Source organism: Lodderomyces elongisporus, chromosome 1 (genome assembly GCF_030384665.1).
Source record: "Lodderomyces elongisporus chromosome 1, complete sequence".
NCBI lineage: Eukaryota > Fungi > Ascomycota > Pichiomycetes > Serinales > Debaryomycetaceae > Lodderomyces > Lodderomyces elongisporus.
In genome coordinates, this window is record NC_083673.1 from 1,687,394 (window position 1) to 1,709,677 (window position 22,284).

The window sequence follows — 22,284 nt, forward strand, 5'->3', positions numbered from 1 at the left end:
AAACATTCAAAAGATTTTGTTTCGGTTTTATAAACACATTAAGAGCTGTATTACTTTATGAATTATATTTTGTACATGTAGATATGTATGTATGTATGTATGTACGCGTGTATGTGTATATAGCTAATTTGCTAGATTACGTGATGCATCAATATTTTCTTTTTTCTTCTTCTCTCGCAAATGAACTTTGCCTTCTTCCATTCAACTTGTGTTTAATGCTGCAATATAACGTCGTCTTCATCATCGCTTATTATGTGGGATAATTCGTGAAAAAACGGCAATTTCAATATTTCCTTTGCTGTAGACCTTTTCGTTGGGTCCATCTTAAAACATGAGTAGAGCATTTCCATAAGTTGTTTGTGATCTTTAAAACTCTCGGTACGTTGTTTGAATCTGTTTATATACTCATTGCGTTCATCGTCGCTAGCCAAAGACAATTTATCTTCATCAAGTGCTGGTTTAACAAATTTTTCACCGTTTGCGCTAAACAATGCCATGGTTTCGTGAATAACACTGTCTTCAGGGACACTATCGTTATCTATTTCCTTTCTCAAAAAATCGTAGAGCACCTTAACGAGATTTCCTTTGGCATTGTGCACTTCTGCCATGGAAATTTCCAAGCCGCATCCATGAAACTCGGCGCATTTGACTAATCGGTCGTAGCCAAATATCAAAGCCAACTCAACAATTGCGTCTGTATCATCTGGAGAGTTGAACAATGGGAATTTCCTCATGAGCATTGATAGGCCTATAATACCAGCTGACCAAACATCTATTTGAGTTGTCTGGTTTGTACATTTAAATAATACTTCTGGTGCTCTAAATCCTCTTGTCCCAGCCCTATTAGCTCTTCTTGGTGGCCGGTTATCGGACTTTGGGTACGCGCCTTTAACATTGAGCCTCTTGGAGATGGCTTTATTAGCAATGATTTTTTCTTTTGTCAAGCAAGGACAAGCTGAGGTGGAGCTTTGGTGGTTCAACAGAGACGAAGATGGGTATACTATTTCCTTCTCAGCAAGTCCAAAATCAACAAGAACGCCTCTACCCTTGAATGGGTCGTATAAAAAGTTTGTAGGCTTGAGGTCCCGATGAATTATTCCCTTGTCGTGAACATAATCTAAAGCCAGAAAAAGTTCCCACATGTATTTTTTGATCCCCTTAACGGGCAAGTCGCGATAAAAGTCACGGAAATCATAATGGTGATAGTACGGTAAAATGGCCAATATTTGGTCATGATGGCGTAGAACATCAAGTAATGGAGCAACTCTTGAATTTCCCGTGAGCATGTAGAGCAAGTTTAGCTCGTTGAATATTCTATTGGGCGAAGAAGTGACGTAAATTTGTTTCAATGCTACTATCGGGTTCTTTTTCTTTTGTCTTCTTAAAACAGCGGCACCAGCACTAGCACCAGCACTAGCAATGGCGCCATTACTTGCCTCAGGTTTGTGTTTTTTCAATGGAGGAGACCTCCATACATCTGAGCTCAAGCGCACTTGGCCATTTAGTGCCTCTGCTTTATACACGGTGGAAAAAGTTCCCTCGCCAATTTTATCGATTAATCTGTAATCAGTTGCTAGTATGGGGAAATGGTTTTCGAGCTTTTGCATATCTTCCAAAACCTCCAATGAAACTTCGTCATCCTCGTCGTTGTCTTCTTCTTCTGCAGCTCGCATTATATATTCCGTGTTTTGCAAATGAGGCTTGGAGTCTCGTTTAGTAGATAAGGTATTGTTATTCATCTGTGAAGTTGATGCCGATGCTGATGTGGAATCCGGAGCAGAAACCAAAGTTTCGTGAATACTATCAAGCTTCTTCTGTTGAGCGATTTGATCATGTGGTGCGGGATCTTGTGCTACTGAGCCTGTGGGTACTTTTGAAAGGTTCAGGTTTCGGATAAAGGAACGAGGGTTACAAGGTTGCACTTTGACATTGCTGCTGTTACTCCTTTTCAGTAGTATTTGACTTTGACTCCTTTCCCTAAACGGATCATCCTCGCTCTTTTCACTTTGTTGCGGGTGTTGTCTGCTTCTCTTTACTTGGCAGTTGGATATTATCGAAACATGGTGCGTGTTCAGCAGCAGTTCATTATGTAGAGCTGGACTTCGCTTATACACATATGGCATCGATTTAGACGCGTGTGATATAGAGTCCAGAAGTTGCAAAGGTTGTGGTTGTTGTTGTTGTTGTTGTGTGTGGTGCTGGTGCTGGTGGTGCTGGTGCTGGTGCTGGTGTTGGTGTTGTTGTTGTTGTTGTTGTTGTTGCTGCTCCTGACGTGTGTAGGACGCAGTCATCACCTCCTCTGACATCCTCTTTTCAAAAATTCTTTCAAGTCACTGACTTTTAGGATGAAAAATAAGTTGTGTTTGATGATGATGATGATGGCGGTGGTTTTGGTCGTCAAAATCAGTATCAAAATCAGTCTTTAAAAAAAAAAAAGAGGATAAATATCAATAATAATAACGATAATACTAATAATAATAATAATACTAATAAATAATAACTGTAATCACAATAAATACAAAAAATACTAAACAAACATTGTGTGCAACGCGAAGAAGAGAGTAAACATTTGTGATTATATAAGCATTACCTAAGTGTCGTCTTTTCAAAATTAACGACATTTATTTTTGACTTTTTCCCATTTTTTTTTTTTTCGTTAATTGCGACAAGTTAGTTTCTCGATCTCATACTTTTTAAAAAATTTTCGGAATGATGGTCAATATATGAATTAATACAATCAAGGACAAGTCAGGTATCCGTTTGTACATAAATATATATAGTTCACAATGGCCATGACTTCGAACGTTCTGTCTGCAGTACGGTCTTTTTCAACATCTACAAGGCTATGTAGGATCAGCAGGAGGGAGCTTATGGACAAGGAAAAACTTAAAAAAGAACTTAAGCAATTCCTTGGTCCAAGAAACATCAAAGGAGAATACCATAGAAACAAGTACTTTTATGTGCCCCAGAATCACACACCAAACTATATTGAAACAGATGGTATGCCTGTTGTTAATGGCGATCAGGTAGCCAGTATAGTCCCACGCAGATCAAGGTTTAAGACCCCAACGTATATTCCAAGAGACCCAAGTGTCCATCCATTCCCACATAATACACACACCAGAACCGCACATATTATACCACAGGACCTAAAGGATAGAATAGTTGATGATGCCACCGTTAAAGGTTACCACCCACAAGAAATTGCCCATAAATACGGTATCAACCTCCAGAGGATCGAAGCCATCATCAAATTGCATTCAATTGAACAAAATTACGAAGCACCAGTATGTATAAATTCACAAGGAATAATTAATGAATTAATGAACCTAGTTCTATTTGAGAAACTTATTAAATGATGAGATTGCTGTATATTTATTTCGATTAGTCTTTAAGACAACTCATATGGTTACACATTTAAGCACTGAAATTTTATAAGTTTTATTCAAATAGGGCTAAACGCATTGATAATAATGTAAAAAAAATGGAAAATGGAATACGGAAAATGGAAAATGGACCTTAATGATACTAACTGTAAATGATTGTTTTTTTAGCTGGAATTGAAGCACCATGTTAAACGATTTGCAGATATTATGAAACGTATGTTCCCTGTGTTTGAGGGTGGATACACTGCAGACAACTTGACTGAAATCCCAACCCCACACAAGACATTGACTGATCGATTCATCACAATTGAGAAGAATGAGCCATTTGGACCAGTTGATGCTGCTAAGATCTTGAAGTTGGAGCCTGCTGCAGAGACTTTGAAGAGTTTGACCGAGTTTAACTTGGAAGAAGCTCAAAAGAAGCAGCAATTAGTTGAGGACAAGAAGATCAATGTTGTGTACGGTAAAAAGAGAGAGGCCGATAGGGCTTTGTTCAAATTCACGGTGAAGAATGTTGGAGAATTTGGTCATCGTTATGGTGCCTCTAGAAGAGATAAGAAGATTGATAGAAGGGTTGGGTTTGATGCTGCTGGAAGAATGGTTTACATGCACCCTCCTCAATAACCGTAATATCTTAATATGTAAATACAACTCAGTAAAATACGAATCTAACGATACATTGACTTTTAAATATCTCCTTCAATTGGAACAATATCGAGTTGAAATAGCTCAAAAGTTATGTACATCTCTAAAGTGTATAAATTTTGACAAGTTGCTTATGGAGCTACCTGAAAATTCTGACACGTCTACCTCGAAGCAAAAGAGCAAGAAGAAAAAGGAGGGAGGAGTAAGGAAAAAAAAAATAAGAGAGAGAGAGAAGGCCCTCGCTTGTGTTGATCCCACCACAACACTGCCAGTCTTATATATATACACACACACACATACACATACATACACGTAACCTTTTCCTCTCACTTGCGCATAGAAAAAAAAAATTAAAAAAAAAATTAAAAAAAAAAAATTAAAAAAAAAAATTAAAAAAAAAAAGGAATTAAAAAATCTCAGAATTTGTGAACGTCAGAATTTCCAAACAACCAAGTGACCATAGTTCTAGCCACTACTTAACCAAGACGTACCATTAACAACCATGTTTGTGCAAACACTTGTCCTATTATTGTCGCTCACAAACTTGATTTCAGCTTCTGCATTCACGTTTATTCTTGGTGCTCAAGAAAAATCTTGTTTCTACATCTTCACCGAAAAGCCAAACACTCAAGTACGGTACTATTTTGCTGTGCAAAGCGGTGGATCATTCGATGTTGACTACACCATAACTGATCCAAACGCCAACGTCATTAGCCAAGAGCATAAGAAGAGACAGGGTGACTTTATGTTTACGGCAAGCACCGTTGGTGAATATGAGTTTTGCTTTAGTAACACTATGTCCACTTACCTGGAGAAGGTTGTTGACTTTGAAATTGAAATCGAAAATGATGGATCAAATGCAATCAAAGCATCGTTGCCAAACCAGCCTAACTCAAAGCCATTGGCTCATGTTGAAAGTATGGGTCAAACAGTTGACAAGATTGAAAACCAATTGGATCAATTGACAAAAACTTTACAATATTACAAAACCAGAAACAATAGAAACCAGGCAACAGTAAAGTCTACAGAACTGAGAATCTACTACTTTTCTATTTTTGAAGTATTGTTGATGGTTGGAATGGGCTTTTTACAAATCACAATTGTTCAATTATTCTTCAAAGGTTCAAGAAAGCAATTGGTTTGAAGCTATCCTCGATTAGAGTTAGTTGGTTTTGGGTGAAAGTATCTAAATGTCTATGGAAGTTCAAAAGATTTTTCAACTTTAAAAGAAACCAATCGATTCTATTAGAAGTTTGTAATGATTATATAAGTTAAATTATTACAAGACAAAAAAAAAACAAAAGAAGTCAAGACAAGACAAGACACGAACAAATTAAAAACTGTCCACTGCGATGTGTGCATCATCGGTATGATCCTGTTTGATCCTTCGTCTTTTTCTCACTTTTCTCCTCTCTTCCTCTGCTTCTCCGCCCCCCCCCCCCTTTCATTCTTTTTTTTTATTTATTAACTTCAAGATAGTATCTTTTTGTCTTTGCCGCACTCTTCAATATTAAAACACACACTCTCTCTCTCCGACTTTTCCTCCCCTGTTTCTCAAGAAGAAAGTGTTGATTAGCGAATAGTCTAATGTAACAAGATAAAACAGCATAAACTATGAGGAATTCTAAATGACCCTTCTTGAATAATTTCAGCACCTGGAACCTGTGGGTGCAAGAAGCGTGCGGCGCGCTCATGCCTCGCTTGTTGAATCGGTTTTTCTTCGTTTTCCCCTTTTTTTTCAAGATCTGTTTATTTTTTTTTTTCTTTTCGTTTCATCTTCTTCAAGATTGAACAAGAGATCCCATAGACAAAAGCGTTTCAACTTTACTTTTTTAGACAGAATATATGATCAAGGAGAGGGTATATTACAATAAATGAGACCGGAATAATCTCAAATGTCTTCAAGTTTTCTAAATGTTTTAGACGAATCTCCACCACGGCCAATCTCACCACGACCGTTCCTTCAACACATTGATTTCGCTAATGATGAATTCACTAATGATGACCACGCGTTTAATCAAATACATTCAAGTGACTCCGAACATAGCAGTGCTAGTTCAGGTACTGACCTTGATCAAGACAGTCGATCATGTCATTCGCTTTCCATGTCAAAACTAGATAAACAACCTATATCTAGTCAAGATGATCTCGCACGTCAATCTGACGTTACCGTATCAAACATTCACCACTCGCAGGCCGAGTACCATGGATTCACAATTTATGTGCTTGCATTAATCTCATTTATCATATATATTGCATGGCTAGTAATCCCAGATGAAATATTAAGCGGATGGTTTTCAATTTCGTATTACCCGGATAAGTATTGGGCAATGGCTGTACCTGCATACCTGTTAATATTGATGGTTATGGTCTATTGGGTATTGGCCTTGTATAATTTGGAAGTGTTGACTGTAGAATTGAGTGATTTGCGGTGCTTTGTCGATGAGTACACTCAGTTCCCAAAAGTAGAAGAAGACAAAATAGAGACGCATGAAAATCAGGATCTGTACAAAGAGATGAAGGTGCATATTCGCGATCAAGAGATGAGAAGGAACGAGGAAGAAAAGGAAGAAGCAAGAAGAAGACGGATATGTGAATATATCCACAAGGCTCCAAGTGGAGTCTGGGATCTACCAATAACATTAGTTAATGAGGTCCTATACTTAGATAATGATGAAGATGTAACGACTTATAATGAATGAACTTGTTTATGTCTATATATTTTAACAACCTTTTACATTTTCTATATGTATACATGCATATATACATATATATACACCAATCTTTTCTTTAATATTTTTTTTTATTTTCATTTTATTTTTCATCTTGCAAATTCTATAAATTATTCCTTGCCATTTATTTAAGTATTGACTTGTCTCGTATTACTATTCTCTAAAATGTCAAGGCTTGTCTCAAGGAGGGGTCAACAAATTTGAGTAACTCGTTGTTCCACGCATCATCTCCAATTAAAGATTTAAAGTTGGTGATTAAGGACAAAAAGAGTGTTTGAAGCTCACTGTTTGCATCCTGGTAGTTTGCCAATACTTCTAAGAATTTGGCAAGTCTTTTACGCCCTTGTTGTGTGTTTAATCCCCCAAATCCGTTATCTGGATTAAGACTAATGGATTTGATCATACCTTGTAATCCTGTTTGTTTTTCTTCGTTGTCATCGAGATGAACAAAATTTTTAGACCAAGGTAAGATAAACTCCACCAATCGTGGTGCTATCACCTCAGAACCAATGAGGCCAATTCTTCCCAATGTGACTGCACAGTTTTCCAACACTGTAGACTCTGTATCCTGGCTATTAAGTATGGGGACCAACAAATTGATAAAGTTTTCCAAATATGGTTTTGTCTCCTGCTCTGAAAGTCTAATCACCATCTCACCCAATGCCCAGATAGCATTGTTGTACACTGGGAATGTCTCACTGGATCTATTCGTAATTTCTTTACCAATACTAAGAAATATCAGATGCAAGTATGGCTTCAAAACGTCAATAACATAGATAGCCAAATCACCCAAGAGAGCAAATGCGGATTGCCTGACATCTGAATTGTAATCTTCAAAGCAAGCGAGTAAAAGGTTGAGTAAGTCATTCGATGATGACAGGTCTCGTTGGATCAAATCTATTGATTGGTATTCGAATCCTTGTACCAAGCCATCGATTAAATCTAATGAGGTAACCATAAAGTCCTTCTCGGGTATATCAATCGAAGGATCAGTTTGACAATTTTGATCCATCAAAATACAGTTTGATAAGATTCGAAGAGCTCGGTCATAGACTGGAACTGCATAAGGTGCAAATAATTCTTTCAATGTTGCCGCAACCGACGCCATACATTCAAGCAAGGGCCACAATGCATTATCATCATCATCTAGCAGTTCCCACCTTTGCAACAATGGAGGTAACAAAGTTGATGTATACTTGGGATCATATGATAAGTTCTCATACCCCATTTTCTCAACAAACGTCTGTACACAGTCGTACAAGATAATCAAGTTCTTTCTCTGGTACATTTGAAAACATTTTGCAAATTGCTCCAAAAGTGGCTCCAAGTAGAAAACGATTAATGACGAATCACTCTCTTCAATGAATGAGGCAAGAGCTGAACATGCAGCCTCCTGTACGACTTTCTTTGAGTCCAAGACACAGCCAACAATGGACTGAAATGTGGGTTGGAAATAGTTTGCATATTCGCCACCTTCATGAGCTTCTTGGCTCACCCACAGCGCATACCTCGATAACGTCCAGCATGTAATTTGCCGTACTCTTGGCTGTTGATCTTGAAGTCTATCGACTAAAAAGGGAACTAGCTGCGGTAATTTGTCGCTAGCAAATTTCGTAAAACTCAAGCTCATTGCACCAAATGCCAAAATTGCCGCTTCTCGAACAGGCCAATGCTCAGAAACAATTCTTTCCTGCAATATGGGTAATGCAACCAAGAGCACTTCCTGAGCAAGGTTCTCACTTAACACGTCCAAAGTAGCGGCAGCACACTTCCTTAGAGTCCATTGACCAATCTCTTCATCGTCATCGTCATCATATTCTTCTTCTTCATCGTCGTTGGAGTCGTCATCGGCGTTGGCGTCGTTCCCATTGACAGATTTTTTGGAGTTACCAAAACCATTAAGATCATTTCCTTTGTTGCTATCAGTGTTAGCCTCATTGTTGCTACCCCCGCCACCAATGTTATCCCGTCTTTCTGTTCCATTTGCTGTACGCGCATCTTTTGTTTTTGCATTTGTTGGTTTAATATCCTCATCTTTATCCGCCATGTTGGCATCGTCACGATCATCGCTCAACTCTATTGACATAATCTCCTCTTCAGAATAAACCATCTTTGTTAACAAAAGGGGCAATATAGTCTTTAATTTCTCAGTTGTAAATGCTCTAGAGAACTCCGGATTTGTGGCCAATGCTAACATAAACTCACACGCCTCTAAAGCAACAGCTTCGTCTTGATCAACCGTCTGCATCAAGTGCGTACAATAATGGATTACCCCATCCAAGTGTGGCACCATTTTATCTGGTCTTGTCTCCAAGATCCAAAGGAAAGATGTACATATATTCTTCTTAAGCTCTTCTCCCAGAGAGCTTTTGTCGGCATCAGTCTCTTGTGCCAAAGTAAAAATCTTATTTAAGTAGTGATCCAAGATCACAAGGAATGATTGGGTATTAAGAAGAATGAACTGGTTGATACAATGAACAGCAAATGCCTTGACCTTTATGCTAGGTGAATCCATCAATTTGAGAAACTCATTCATGAGGTAATCCAAAGGCCTTTCGCCTCCATTGTTGGCCTCTCTACTGAGTTCGTAAAAAGAATCCTCGCAAATCTTGGCAAGTGCACTCATTGCTGCCTCTTGTGTCTTGAAATCTTCACCAGAACCATTATCTGCACCCAAATTCCCCTGTTGTGCAAGCTGCAAAAGGTCGGATAAGGCTGAACTCCAATGGTCTAATCCGTAAATAGAAAAAAGCGAAGTAATGACATTCCCAGTAATGTTTCTAACCAACGCATCTGAACTTCTCAACCCATTCATGACATTTGACATGAGATAACTGCGGTCGATTCCTTGGCCATCTTTATTCTTCATGATGGAATTCTTCAAATTCATTCCCGCTGCTGCACGAACGTCTGCTCTAGTTGTGGTATCATACACGAGCAAAGTCAACAAGTAGTTTTCAAATTCATGGTTCTCTCTGGCCTGGGTCAAGGCATCATTGGCAAGTCTTCGCTCCTCGTTATTTGTAGATAATGTGCCTCGAAAGATATGTTTGAGCTGCTCGATAGCTTGTGGATCGGGCTGCCAAGACATTGTATAGTAGTTTGTGTGCCAGTAGAGAAATCAAACAAAAAACGACGTGTGTATTTGAGGTACAGATTCTAATGTGATGAACTCTTGTGATGCCTGAGTATCTGATGTACTCAAAAATTTGTTTTCTATTCTATATATATATATATATATACATATATACACACAACTTTAGTAATGGAATTAAAAAATTTAAAGAAAAAAAAAAAAAAATTAAAAATTAAAAAATTAAAAAATTAAAAAATTTTCGAATCACAAAAATGTCCAGGTTTTTATTTTTTTTTTCCTTTCCTCCATTTAACTTTGTACTTTTAACATTACTGCGAGTCTCTTTTCAGTATACTATTTCTTTTCCTTTGGTTTTAATGTGACATCAGCCTTTGCTTCCGATTTTCTAAATATAACTATAGAGGTGGTTCGAGCATCACCACAAATCTACAAAGTCGTTCACATCTTTTACAGGTGCGAAACAATAACTTGATATTAAGCGATAAGAAATTATAGATTTTAAAATTGGATCAAACGAAGAATTAAAAACTAAAAAATAAAAATAAAAAAAAGTTTCAATATACGAAAACAAAAGTATAGACATGTGCCCCACTTCTCTTATTTCAAAATTCCATCTAGTTCGGCCAATTTTTCTGCCAACTCATCAAATTTCCCCAAGATAGGCATGAACATATCATGTACGGGTTTTGATTTCCTTTTATTTTCGAGAGAAGTTGTTGTAGGAATATTCGTGGTTGTAGCATTAGTGGTGAACGAGTTGACACTTGTCAAGGGTGTGATATTTTCATCTGAAGTATTGTGGTTGCTCTCCAGTTCGCTCGTCATTGTTGCCTCGCCAATATCTGCATCAATCACTGCATCGATGTCATCGAGACTTTGTCTATTTTTGTTCTTAGAAATGTAGGGTGTCAATCTGTACCTTGATACTCGCGGCGATGGTGAAGTGCATCTTGAATTCGGTCTTCCCATAAATGGCGAAGTTAGCGATTGCTGTTGATGCTGTTGATGCTCCTGCTGTTCTTGATGCTGCTGTTGTTGTTGATGCTGCTGATGCTGCCGCCATTCATTGTCACAAAAAGACAGTACTTGCTCATGCTTACTTCGCTCAATGGGAGTTTCAACACTTATCATCTTTGTTTGTGGTGTTGAAGATGACATCATTGATGATGGTGAAGTTTTGGTTCTAGCACTAACACCATCTTGATCTCGAAAATGGGATCCAGTGTTAGATTCTATTGGTAAATGAGATAATGATGATGATGATGATGATAAATCAATTGGTGGCGTTGTAGTAGCAATGGTTGCTGCATGAGGCGATGATGTATTTTTTGAATGTGAGGATTGAGGTGTCGAAATCTCCTCAACTCTTTCGATCAAGTTTCTTTGTGTACGTGGCAGTGCTCTATTCAAAATCGATGGTGAAGATGATTCTTTTTTGATTTGCACTTCATTGTGAGGCTCGGATTGTTTTTTTTGAATGGAGCGCAACTCTTTGTCTACTTTTTCTTCTTTTTCTTCTTTTTCTGTTTGCAAAAGGGTTTGTGGTGAAGAAGGCAGAGGTGATTGGACATGTTGCTTCATAGATAATTGTTCAAATTTGGAAGCAGACGAGTTTGAGGATCTAGGAGATGTGTAGAAATCCGACTTATTCAAGTATGGTGATGTTATCGTGCTTTTTGACTCGTCTATATATTCAATAGGGCAAGCCGTGCAACTTTCTTTTTTTTGGTCGGGAGAAGTCGAAACAAAGAAAGGTTTACACTCGTCTGATGCCTTTTGCTCCACAATTTCCACCACCTTAGCTTCCTTCTTCACATTATCCCTTTCCTCGCCATCATCATGAAATTCTTCTGTTGTTTCCCCTTCCCCGTCTTTATTAGAGTCGGAATGCAGCGTATTCTTCACGAAGCTCTCTTTATCAATCTCTTGTATACTTAGATCTTCGTCACTGTGATTTCGCGACATCTCTCCCTCTCGACTATGGTTCACTTCAATGATTTCATCTGTATTGTAGCTTTCAAATGAGAATCCAAGATCATCATCTGTATTGTGTCCTTCTTCATCATCATCATCATCATCATCATTCTCTTCTTTCTCATCCTCCTCCAGTTGTTCCTGTTGCTCGTACTCACTATCCGAATTTTGATTCATTTGCTCCTGAATGTCACTAGTGACTTTCGTTAATCTATCCAATATAACCGATCGTCTAAGATTCTGAACACTGCTATTTCTATCCGGTGAAGCATCGTTATCAACAATATTGTCTTCATCAATGTCCAGTTTGCGTAATGGTGTGGTGGGGGTATCTGGCGAGTATGAGCCTATGGACATCAAGTCCGAATTGGGTCGTTCTGGTCGTTTAAATCGAGGAGATAAAAATGATGGTGATGATTGTGACTGCGGTGCAAGTTTTGGCAGTTGCACTGATATTGTGTTGGGAGATTTCGAGGTTTTCTTGATGACAAGTGGAGATTCAAATGGATAGACATCACTTAATGTTTCTGGTTCGTTCAGCTCTGGCTGATTTTGAGTAGCTTCCGTTGTATCAACATTGTAGAAGTCGAGATTATCTCGGATATCGTTGTCGCCGTAAACACTCATTGCTAAATATGGGTTGAGCCCTGAAATGTCTTTATCTATTTCATCTTCAACAACGTTGCTTTTCTCATCCTGGTGTTGTTGTTGTTGCTGCTGTTGGTGGAGGTGGTGCTGCTGGTGGTGCTCCTCTTCATCGTCGTCGCTTTCTTCAAAGTTTGCCACATTTTCAAACGTGACTGATTTAACGATGGTGTTTTTAGAACCTTTACCAGTATTATTGTCCATTAATTTTTTTTCTTTGGGTTCCATTCTTGAATATACATGTACTTCATTTTTCCCCATTTCTTCATTTTTAAAACAATTTAGCCTTGCTAGTCTTTCCCCGTGAGTTTCCAAGCACTCTGCGGGTACAAACCCAATCTTTCCGTCTTCTTCGTCCAGGTAAATTTCATCTACAAAGTTTTGGCCAAGTGATTGCAATCTTTCCATCCGTTCTTGTTTTGTCAATTTCTTAATTAACCACCAATAGTTGTCTTCGTCATTTATCAAGTGTACTGGCTCGTCGCGTGATAATGAGCAATGTGATGTTTCTGGTCCTGTAAAGTTGTACAATCCGTATAGCTTGTTTGGGTCTAAGTCTCTTGGTGGTGAATTTGGTGGCGATAACGGCATCATTATATCTTCTTCATCTGAAGTAAGGTCATCTTCAAACTCCTCTGTGTGATCTTCCGAGTATTCATCTTCATCTTCTGCATCTGCTTCTGCTTCTGCATCATCATCTCCTTCTTCTGAGTCTGTGTCTGGGTCCGTGTCAAAGAAGCCTTCGTATGAATCCTCATAGGAAGGGTTAACATATTTGTCATTTAAGTCACTTTGATCTTTTGAACCTTTATAGTCATTGTAATCATTGGCTTGGTTTGTCTCTTTTTCTTGTGGCACTTTATTCTTTGCATGGTCAAAATTACTGGATGATTTCTTCTCCAATCTACTTTGGTTGATATTTAGTGAATTTTTCCTTCCCAATTTCTTGTTGCTGCTTTTGTTGTTGCTTTTGTTGTTGCTTTTCAACCCTCGTTGCTGTTTGTCTCTAATTAGATTGTCATCATTGTAGTGGGTTCCAAAGGTTGTCATAAATTTCAGGTTCCGTTCTTGGAATAGCTCATTGGGGTCAAAGATATTATTGTATATCCTCTCCATTTTATCGTCATCTTCATTTCTAGTTCCTTGATCGTCATTTAATAGTTTTTGCAAAACATGGCTCTGTATTGACTGTTTGCCATAACCCAAATAGTCGGGGTTATGCACTACTGAGGATGTCGATTGTGTTTGCTGTGAAGATGTTGAGGACAGGATAGATAGTTTTCTTTCCAAATCTCGTAGGATCTTGTTGGTGTTGTCTAATGAGGTGTGGTCGTATGATTGTAGTCCTATTGGAGGTTTAAAATCTTTGAACTCCTCTTCTGCCATAATTGGTTGTATTCGTTCTCCTTCTTCCTCTTGGTTCATCTTGCTATTTATTGAAGTATACTAGAGAGAGGAACGTGTATGTATTTGAGAAAGCTCTGCGAGGAATGAAGAAAAAGGTAGATAATATATATCAATATACGTATATATATATATATATATATTTCTTTCCGCTTTCTTCTGTTCTTCAATGGACAACGTGGTGTTGTTTTGTGTTGAATTGGGATGATGGCAGTTGCTACTTGTTTGTGGGAATTCAATTAATTTCAAAGATGATCTGTTGCCCCTCCTTTTTCTTTTAACACCTAGTGAGGTGGGTATGAATATATATATATATATATTTTTATATATAAATACCTTTTGTATAAGGAAAAAAAAAAGAATATGTGAGAGAATGGAGGTCAACTGTTTAACAGTTTTGAAGTGATATATGTCTTTGTATAGGTTATAGGATGTATATGATGGGTAGAATGAGTTTAGTGTTATAGTGTTTTTTTTGGCTGTGTATTTTTTTTTAACTATTCTTTTATTATATTTTATTTTGTGTTTGTGTGTGTGTGTATCAGTTTCTATCTTTTTTGTCTCCTTTTTTTTTATTTCTTTGGGCTTTTCTCATCTTTGTCCTCTTTCTGTGTTATCTTTTGTTAGTGGTTAGCGCAAGATCAAAACTGCTGGATATTATTTCTGGCTCGCGTTTGTGTGCTTGATTTTATTTCTTTATTTTCTTAGCCAGAAAAACTACATTATGAGCTACAACTACAACACCAATAACAAACAACAATACCAACACCAATTTCAATTACAACTTCAATTACAAATTTAATTACAGCTATAGCTTTAGCTACGGCTAGAGTTGGAGTTGGAGTTGGAGTTTAAGAGCCCTATTGTTGGTGGATTGTTGTTGGCAGATTGTACTCCTTTGTTTTTTTTTTTTCCTTCAACTATAAACAATAAGTTTCAGATGCGTATTGTTCATTTTATTCACTGTTGAAACACAGAGAGATCAGTAGGGTGTTGTTTTGTGCCTTTCGAATTTATCTTGAACCTCCTTTCCTTCTTTATGAGACTTTTGTCCATTTTGTCCCTTTGTACTTGTTGTGTTTTTCCTTGAGTTGTTTCCTTACTAAACAAATTCAGTTCTTCTTCACATTAGGTAAGAAACAACATTGGTTTCTGCTGTATATGGTTTTAACTAGTGTATTACACACTCTTCACTGTTTATCCTGTTTATCTTAGTACCATTTCTTTTCAGCAAGTGTATATATATGTATATATGTATATATATATATGTGTGTGTTTGTCATGTGGGGGAAGTAAGCAAACCCTTTTTTTGGCAGCACTCACAACCCAACATATTAACCATTTGAATATGGACGCGTTGGATATGAATACTAGTCTACCCTGAACCCTTCAATCTATTTCCAAAGAAAAATAAAAGAAAAATTACATCGTCTTCACACACATACACACACATGTCTAGAACTGGTTATCGCAACATCTGAAACAAGAGCAAACCATTTCACGTATATCAATATATCTCAATATGTATATATTGTGTATGTGAGTGTTTATGAGTGTGCTGCTGTTACTACCACTACCATTACCACCACCACTACCACCAACACATACTACTATTGACGTTTCTTTCCCAATTTTTCTTCTCACATTTTAATATCAAACAATGTATAAGTAATAGCTAATGGCCCGCTCTCTCCCACAAAAATGTTTCCCACATTATAAACAATACACGGTGCCCTGATCTACGTGTCGTAAGTGTTGATCTATCTGATCTGAACTTGGCGATCACCACCGGCAATTGATGTTTGACGACTCACTATTTGAAACATCAATTACAGGAAGAAAAAGAAAAAGACATAAACTGAATCAATTGGCACGGTACATACTTATATATTAACACACACACACACACACAGTGTGTGTGTTTCTTTCGTTGTCTCCTTGTTCTGCTGTACCTTTTCAGTGAAAGGCTGAAACAAATTATCACAAAGAATCGGAAAGCAAAGAAGAAGAAAAAAAAATAAAATGTATTTGTCCAAGAGTGAAGTGGGCTCTACTCATCACAAAAGCTTAAGTAACATCCTTACTTGCTAAGATGCTGGTGATGCTGCTTTGTCTACATTTTAAAGCATAAAAAAAAAAAGAGAAAGAGAAAGAGAAAGGTTTAGTTGAGGCGCGTCAAAAATTGAAAAAATAAAATAAAGAGAAAAACAGAGAAGACAAAGGCTCAAAACGATCGAATGAACAAACTAAGAAACGAATTACAATTTTATTTTTCAATCTCCTTTTTTTCTTATGTTTCTTCAAATGAGCTCCTCCGCCCAAAGAGTGGCATAGAGATTGAATTGTTTTGTTGTTATGGCTGTTATTTGTTGTTGTTGCTGTTTTTATTTTTTTTTTTCCTACTAAACAAGAGCTGAAGAAACTAATAGATTAATGGCAAGGTATTAGTGGTTGATGGGATCTGATGGACTCTAATTGTTGCTTCTTCATGTTATATGTCGTATAAAACTTAATGTTATGTAACTTGAAATCCTTTTGCATCTCTCCATACACTTGCACATGTTACAAGACAAGTACATTTGCAGTACCTCATTTCCGGAAATTCATTATTTTAAATGTTATATAATTTACTTTCTAATCTTATTCTTATTTTTTTTTATTTTCAAGTATTTATTTTTATTCTATACCATTCGTCATAAGTATACATATATACAGCTAAATACCTTCAGCTTGACACTAATTAGAATTTGATCTTGCCATCAGCTTCAACGCTGGCGCCAATACCATTATTTGTTGTTTTGTTTTGTTTTTTTTTTCTTTTCATTTCATTTGTTTTGCAATTTTTCCTTTTGCTTCTGTTTTTTCTATTGTTGTGCCTGTGTGTTGTTTTCTCCATACACACATACACACATCATACACATCACTACTGTCTTAGTTCTTGATAACTTCATTAATGGCATTGGCCAAGTAGTCGACGTTGTTCTCGTTGATACCAGAGATACTGAATCTTCCATCCTCTGTGGCGTAAACACTGTACTCGTTTCTCAACTTTTGAACTTGTTCTGGAGTTAAACCAGTGTAGACAAACATACCTCTTTGCTTTAACAAGTGGTCCCAGTTATAGTTGGACTTGTCCAATTTTTCGTAAAGCTTTTGACGGACATCGTTTAATCTACCGACAACCTTGTCCAACTCCTCGAGCCATTGGGGTAACAATCCTGATTGTTCGTCAAAGATGACTTCAACAATCTTGGAACCGTGGATTGGTGGAGAGGAATAGATTGGACGGATCAACTTCTTCAATTGCGACTCAATGGCTTTTGATGCGTCGGCATTTGGTGTGATGATGGAAATGGAACCGGTTCTTTCACCATAGAGACCCATGTTCTTGGCAAATGATTGACACAAGGCAAATGAAGGAATCTTGTTTTCATTGGCCAATTTGGTCAACTTTCTAATCAACTCAATGTCTTGAAATGGTTTACCAGAAGCAAAGCCTTGGTATGCCATATCAACGAGTGGGAAGAATTTCTTGTCCTGGATAATTTGCAACACTTCGTCCCATTGTTCGTTGGTCAAGTCCATACCGGTTGGGTTGTGGCAGCATGCGTGCAAGAGAACCACGGATTCATTTGGTTGTGATTCCAATGATTTTTTCAAATTGTCAAAGTCCAAGTCATTCTTGGAAGTCTCATAGTATGCGTAAAACTCTGGTTCCAAGCCTGCATCCTTAAACACGGCAACGTGGTTTGCCCAAGTTGGTTTAGGGACCAAAATCTTTTTTGAAGAGTAGAATCTGTTTAAAAAGTCGGCAATAACACGCAATGAACCGGTACCGGAGATGGTTTGTGCGGTAACAATTCTGTTATCGTCAATCAATTGTTTACCGTTTGCGTCTTTACCGGAGTTGTTAAAGATAAAGTTTTTAACAATGTTTTGAAAGTTTTTGGAACCATTGATTCCCGTGTATTCTTTCTCAGTTTCTTTTTGCAAGAGAATCTTTTCAGCCTCCTTGACTGAAGGGAAAATGATGGGTTTACCAGAGTTGTCTCTGTAAGCACCAACACCCAAGTTGATTTTGTTTGGGTTGGAGTCGTTGACGTATGCCTCTGAGATACCCAAAATCTTGTCTGGTGGTGCCAATGGGATTTCGCCAAATTTCTTGCATGGAGCACTCTGTGAGAGTGATCTCAAGTTCAACGCTTGTTGTTTGAATTGGGGAGCTTTAAGCAATTGAGTCTTGTACATCGTTGATAGGTGGTGTAGTCAACAGTAGGGAGGGGGGAAGAAAAAGAAGAAAAGGAAAAAGGAAAAAAGAAAAAAAGAAAAAGAGGAAAAGTTAACTTGTTTTTTCTTAAAGTTTTTCTTAAACAAAATAAAGAAGAAGAAGAAAAATATGGATATAGAGAGGTGTGGAAAGTTGGGAAGAATGGTTGAATAAATCAAAAATTGGGAATTGAAATTGGAAATAATTAAATAAAAATAAAAAATAAATAATTAAAAAATAAAAAATAAAAAGAGAGAGAGAGAGAGAGAGAGGGAAAAAAAAAATAAAGAATGGAAATTTTTCAAAACTCGGCACAGAAGTCAGAGAATTATTTGATATATTTTAATTACAGCTGTAAATAAAATATAACCTATCTTTTGCTTTAACCTACATTTTTATCATAAAACACCCACTTTCTTTTTCTCTTTCTCTTTCTCTCTCTCTCTCTCTCCCTCTTTCTTTTTCTCTAGGGGTACACTTTGAGTGGTGATTAGTAGGTATAAATGTGAATGGAAAATAATATGTGAATGGAAAAGACAAAGACAAAAGAAAAATAAAAATAGAGAGAGAGAAGTATATAAACAATCTAAATTGTATAGTGTTTCTGGATAAAAGGAAGTTGAGTCACAATTGAAAAAAAATTAAAAATTAAAAAAAAAAAAATTTCAAATAGAGCGAGGATGAGATGCAGAACAATAGAACTGAATCATGTGAATCACACATACACCACACACACCACACACACACAATACACACCATACACAACAAGTGCAACTCTGTGTATTAAAGAAAAGCGGGGAAAAAAAAAAAACTTTTGGACAGAGAGACAAAGTTTGGTATGGAAATTTTATAAACATACGATTTTTTCCGAAGACACTTTGGCACCACTACTACCTCCACCACCACCACCACCACACAATGCACTATTGACGGTAGGTTAAGAAGTACCTGTTTTTTTATTTTATTTTTCACGGACGAACATAACCCTCTCTCCCCCCTCCCATATTTTCCATTTTTCTAATCTTTGTCTTTGAATAGTTTATAACCGGTTCTTCCTTATTCATAGACTGGAGGATCATGATACCTTCTTTTCTTTTTTCTTTTTTTTTTGTTGTTGTTGTCTTGTTGTTTGCATGGAAACACGTCACCTTGATCACCCTGATTAATCCGATACAAAGTGCATGGCCACAGTTTCTATTTTTTATTTTTTTCTCTCTCTCTCTCTCTCTCTCTTAATTTGTAAGAACCCGCTAAAAATGTTCCATAGTCTCTTTTGTCTAAGAAAAAGGAAGGAGGGGTATAATCAGCTATATCTTGCCTACCCAAACAATAAGAGAGACCAAAGATGGAATTTAATAAAAAATAGAAAAGGAAAAAAAAGGAAAAAGATGTTGCCGATATCGGATACAATATTTTCATCTTTTTCTTTCTTTCTTTCTTTCTTTCACCATTCTTTTCTCATCCCCCCTCCCTCCTTCCCCCACTCCCTTCAGAAGAGAAAAGAAAAAATTAAACAGAACAGATGAAGCAAGGAGTAGATTAGGTAAAGCAATAAACCCAGAATTGAATTCATTCATAGTTACTATAAAAATATTGACTTTATTTGTCCAATCCTTTTGGTTGTTTTCTCCTTTTCCTTTCCGTTTTTTTTTTATTTTTTCCAGTGAGTTTATTGCAAAATTGAGAAACAAAAAGTAAAAAATTTAAACAAACTGACTTCTTGTTGCACAAGTTCCATAAATGGACTTTGACACCTATGTGATTGAAAAAACAAACTAAAGAGTAATAAATGAATGTAAGTGAAAGCTTTTAATATTGATAAAAGAAGTTGTCTCTCCCCCCCTCCTATCTTTTTAAATTGTATGTCTTGGATATTATGCTTGTAATTCACGTTTACCATTTCTATTGAGTAACTTGAACATGGAAATTGTAAATAGATTAAAGGACAAAAAAAAAAGAAAAAAAAAGAATTGGAAATTTAAATAGAAGGGTACTCATTTATATCTTTAATAAAAGCTAAAGCACAGCATCAAATGTTCAGAATTTTATTCAGCAACGAAAACAGTTGAATAGTTCAGCTGATTTCACTTAGGTCCTATAGTGTAGCTCGGTTATCACTTTCGGTTTTGATCCGAACAACATCAGTTCGAATCTGGTTAGGACCTTTTAATTCTTTTTCTATTTCTATTTTTTTAATTTACAAAAAATTTAATTTTTTTTTTTTTAAAAAGTGTAGAGAGTGATGAATTGGTGCGGAGTAAAAAATAAATATATATATATATAGAACAAACACACACAATACACAATACACAATACACAATACACAGAAACACAGTTGAAATTTAGCCGTATGTACAACGGTATCTTTTTCTTTTTCTTTTTTTTTTTATTTTTCCAGTTCTTTGGGGTTTAAATTTCAGAATCAGAACAGACATCTATGCACAAACCAATTCGAAGTAGTTGGGTAAGAAGGGAAATGGAGAGTGTGTAGAAGGTTAGTTGTTAGCTTTTACTTGTTAGTTGTTGTGGTTGATAACAGGGATGTGGATGTACAATACACATATACATATACATATACATACAGTATACAGAGACTAATCAAAATTGTGAAATCCCTCACTCTGCACATTGGATTCACCTTTCTTTAAACTGAAACGTTTTTTTTCATATGCGAAAAAAAAATTGACAAATTACTTCTTTTTTTAAAGATAGATTCTGGAATCGAGGACAACTGTAACATAGAGAGGAACAAAACATTTTGATACAAATGGAATTAAGGAAGAAAAGAAAGAGGAAAAAGTTGTAGATATGTATAGTGGTTTATAAGGAGTTGAAAATGTATAGGTTTGTTAGGTTGTTAGGTTGTTAGTTTGGCCTTTGCTAACTAAAAACTTTACGAAACTAATGGTATAGTGGTAAGTGCCACTCCACATGATTCTGATAGAAATGATAATGGGTTGCCAGCAACTTTTCGTATTGTAGCGGTAGCAGAAGCTGTTGCCACAGATCCAAGCAATTGTAGAGTTTCCTCGCTTTTTCTCAGTTTTGCACTTGTCTAAATTTTTTGATTCTGATTTGTTTGAATCATGGAGGAGGATGAGTTATTGTTGTAAGTTGTTGCTTGCAATTTCCTCTAGGTTCCGCACATTCCTTTCGTTTTCTTGTTGCCTTCTGTAATTTTTTTTTTTTCTCCTTCTGTTTCCTTAAACCCCCTTTGGTAAACGCCTCTTTATTGTTAATTTATTGTTAATTTATTGTTAATTTATTGTTAATTTATTGTTAATTTATTGTTAATTTATTGTTAATCCATCAGTGTTTATTATATAGAAGTATATATATTTATTTCCAATTAACAACTGCAACAATGAATCAAACAAATGACAAATGTCTTTGGTGAAAATAGGGATGAGGATGAACATCCACAAATAGTTATTCTGCATAGTAATGATTCCCATAATTACTCTTGTTACATCACCTCTAACTAAGATAAGTTACAATACAACTCCTCTTTCCTCCTCTTTCCTCCACTTTAATACATACAACCATTACCCATGACCCACTAGCACCACCACTACTATGAAAAACTAAAACTGGTTTAACTATTATCTAGATCCTTGCTTCTACTATTGTTATTACTGTTATTATTATAATTTTTTTTTTTTCCTATACACTTTAGAAGTCAGCACCTAAGCCACCAAGTCTCCAGTCTTTAGTCTTTAGTCTTCAGCAGTAACAGCCTTATCTCGTCCCCTTTTCTTCACCATATCCCCAGTCTTGCGTTCCTTTAAAAACCCCTCAAAAGTTCTTCACCTTTTATACTTTACACCTACATCTTTTTCTTTTTTTCTTTTTAGTCATCGTTTCTGCTTTGAAAACAAACCAATAAAATAGATAAATAAACAATCAACAATGTCACTACTGACGATACCAGAGATTGTGGAATCATCCATCATTTACTACTGCTCACAATGCAGAGAAAGCTTTGACTTTGCAATTGATTTTGAATCGCACGAAAGAAAAATGCACAGACACAACAGTCTTGATAGTACAAGGACGATAAAAACAACAACAACAACAACAACAACAACAACGGCAGCAGCAACGGCAGCAGCAAAGGCAGCAGCAACGGCAGCT

General features: G+C 36.5%; 6 protein-coding genes, 1 non-coding gene and 1 pseudogene across 7 annotated transcripts; 4 read left to right on the forward strand and 4 right to left on the reverse strand. All coding sequences in view use genetic code 12, as the record gives it.

The window, feature by feature from the left end:
* Positions 1 to 212: 212 nt before the first annotated feature.
* CDC7 (Cell division control protein 7) lies at positions 213 to 2,123 on the reverse strand (the record flags this gene model as incomplete). Its single annotated transcript, XM_001528047.2, has 1 exon — positions 213 to 2,123. The coding sequence occupies one exon, from the start codon at positions 2,121 to 2,123 to the stop codon at positions 213 to 215; it is 1,911 nt and encodes a 636-aa protein (XP_001528097.2).
* A 663-nt stretch (positions 2,124 to 2,786) lies between these two features.
* PVL30_000600 (uncharacterized protein) lies at positions 2,787 to 4,010 on the forward strand (the record flags this gene model as incomplete). The annotated part of the gene is made up of 2 exons (XM_001528049.2): positions 2,787 to 3,287; positions 3,555 to 4,010. The coding sequence occupies 2 exons, from the start codon at positions 2,787 to 2,789 to the stop codon at positions 4,008 to 4,010; spliced, it is 957 nt and encodes a 318-aa protein (XP_001528099.2).
* Positions 4,011 to 4,533: 523 nt separating this feature from the next.
* On the forward strand, positions 4,534 to 5,175 carry PVL30_000601 (uncharacterized protein; the record flags this gene model as incomplete). Its single annotated transcript, XM_001528050.2, has 1 exon — positions 4,534 to 5,175. One exon carries the CDS (start codon positions 4,534 to 4,536, stop codon positions 5,173 to 5,175), a length of 642 nt encoding a protein of 213 aa, XP_001528100.2.
* Positions 5,176 to 5,926: 751 nt separating this feature from the next.
* Positions 5,927 to 6,733, forward strand: GPI19 (phosphatidylinositol N-acetylglucosaminyltransferase gpi19; the record flags this gene model as incomplete). The annotated part of the gene is made up of 1 exon (XM_001528051.1): positions 5,927 to 6,733. One exon carries the CDS (start codon positions 5,927 to 5,929, stop codon positions 6,731 to 6,733), a length of 807 nt encoding a protein of 268 aa, XP_001528101.2.
* Positions 6,734 to 6,923: 190 nt separating this feature from the next.
* On the reverse strand, positions 6,924 to 9,854 carry PVL30_000603 (uncharacterized protein; the record flags this gene model as incomplete). Its single annotated transcript, XM_001528052.2, has 1 exon — positions 6,924 to 9,854. One exon carries the CDS (start codon positions 9,852 to 9,854, stop codon positions 6,924 to 6,926), a length of 2,931 nt encoding a protein of 976 aa, XP_001528102.2.
* Positions 9,855 to 10,457: 603 nt separating this feature from the next.
* BUD14 (Bud site selection) lies at positions 10,458 to 13,904 on the reverse strand (annotated as a pseudogene).
* Positions 13,905 to 16,814: 2,910 nt separating this feature from the next.
* Positions 16,815 to 18,131, reverse strand: AAT1 (aspartate transaminase aat1; the record flags this gene model as incomplete). Its single annotated transcript, XM_001528054.2, has 1 exon — positions 16,815 to 18,131. The coding sequence occupies one exon, from the start codon at positions 18,129 to 18,131 to the stop codon at positions 16,815 to 16,817; it is 1,317 nt and encodes a 438-aa protein (XP_001528104.1).
* Positions 18,132 to 20,241: 2,110 nt separating this feature from the next.
* On the forward strand, positions 20,242 to 20,315 carry PVL30_000606. The gene has a single exon. It is a non-coding gene; the product is annotated as a tRNA-Gln (tRNA).
* The last annotated feature ends 1,969 nt before the right edge of the window (positions 20,316 to 22,284 follow it).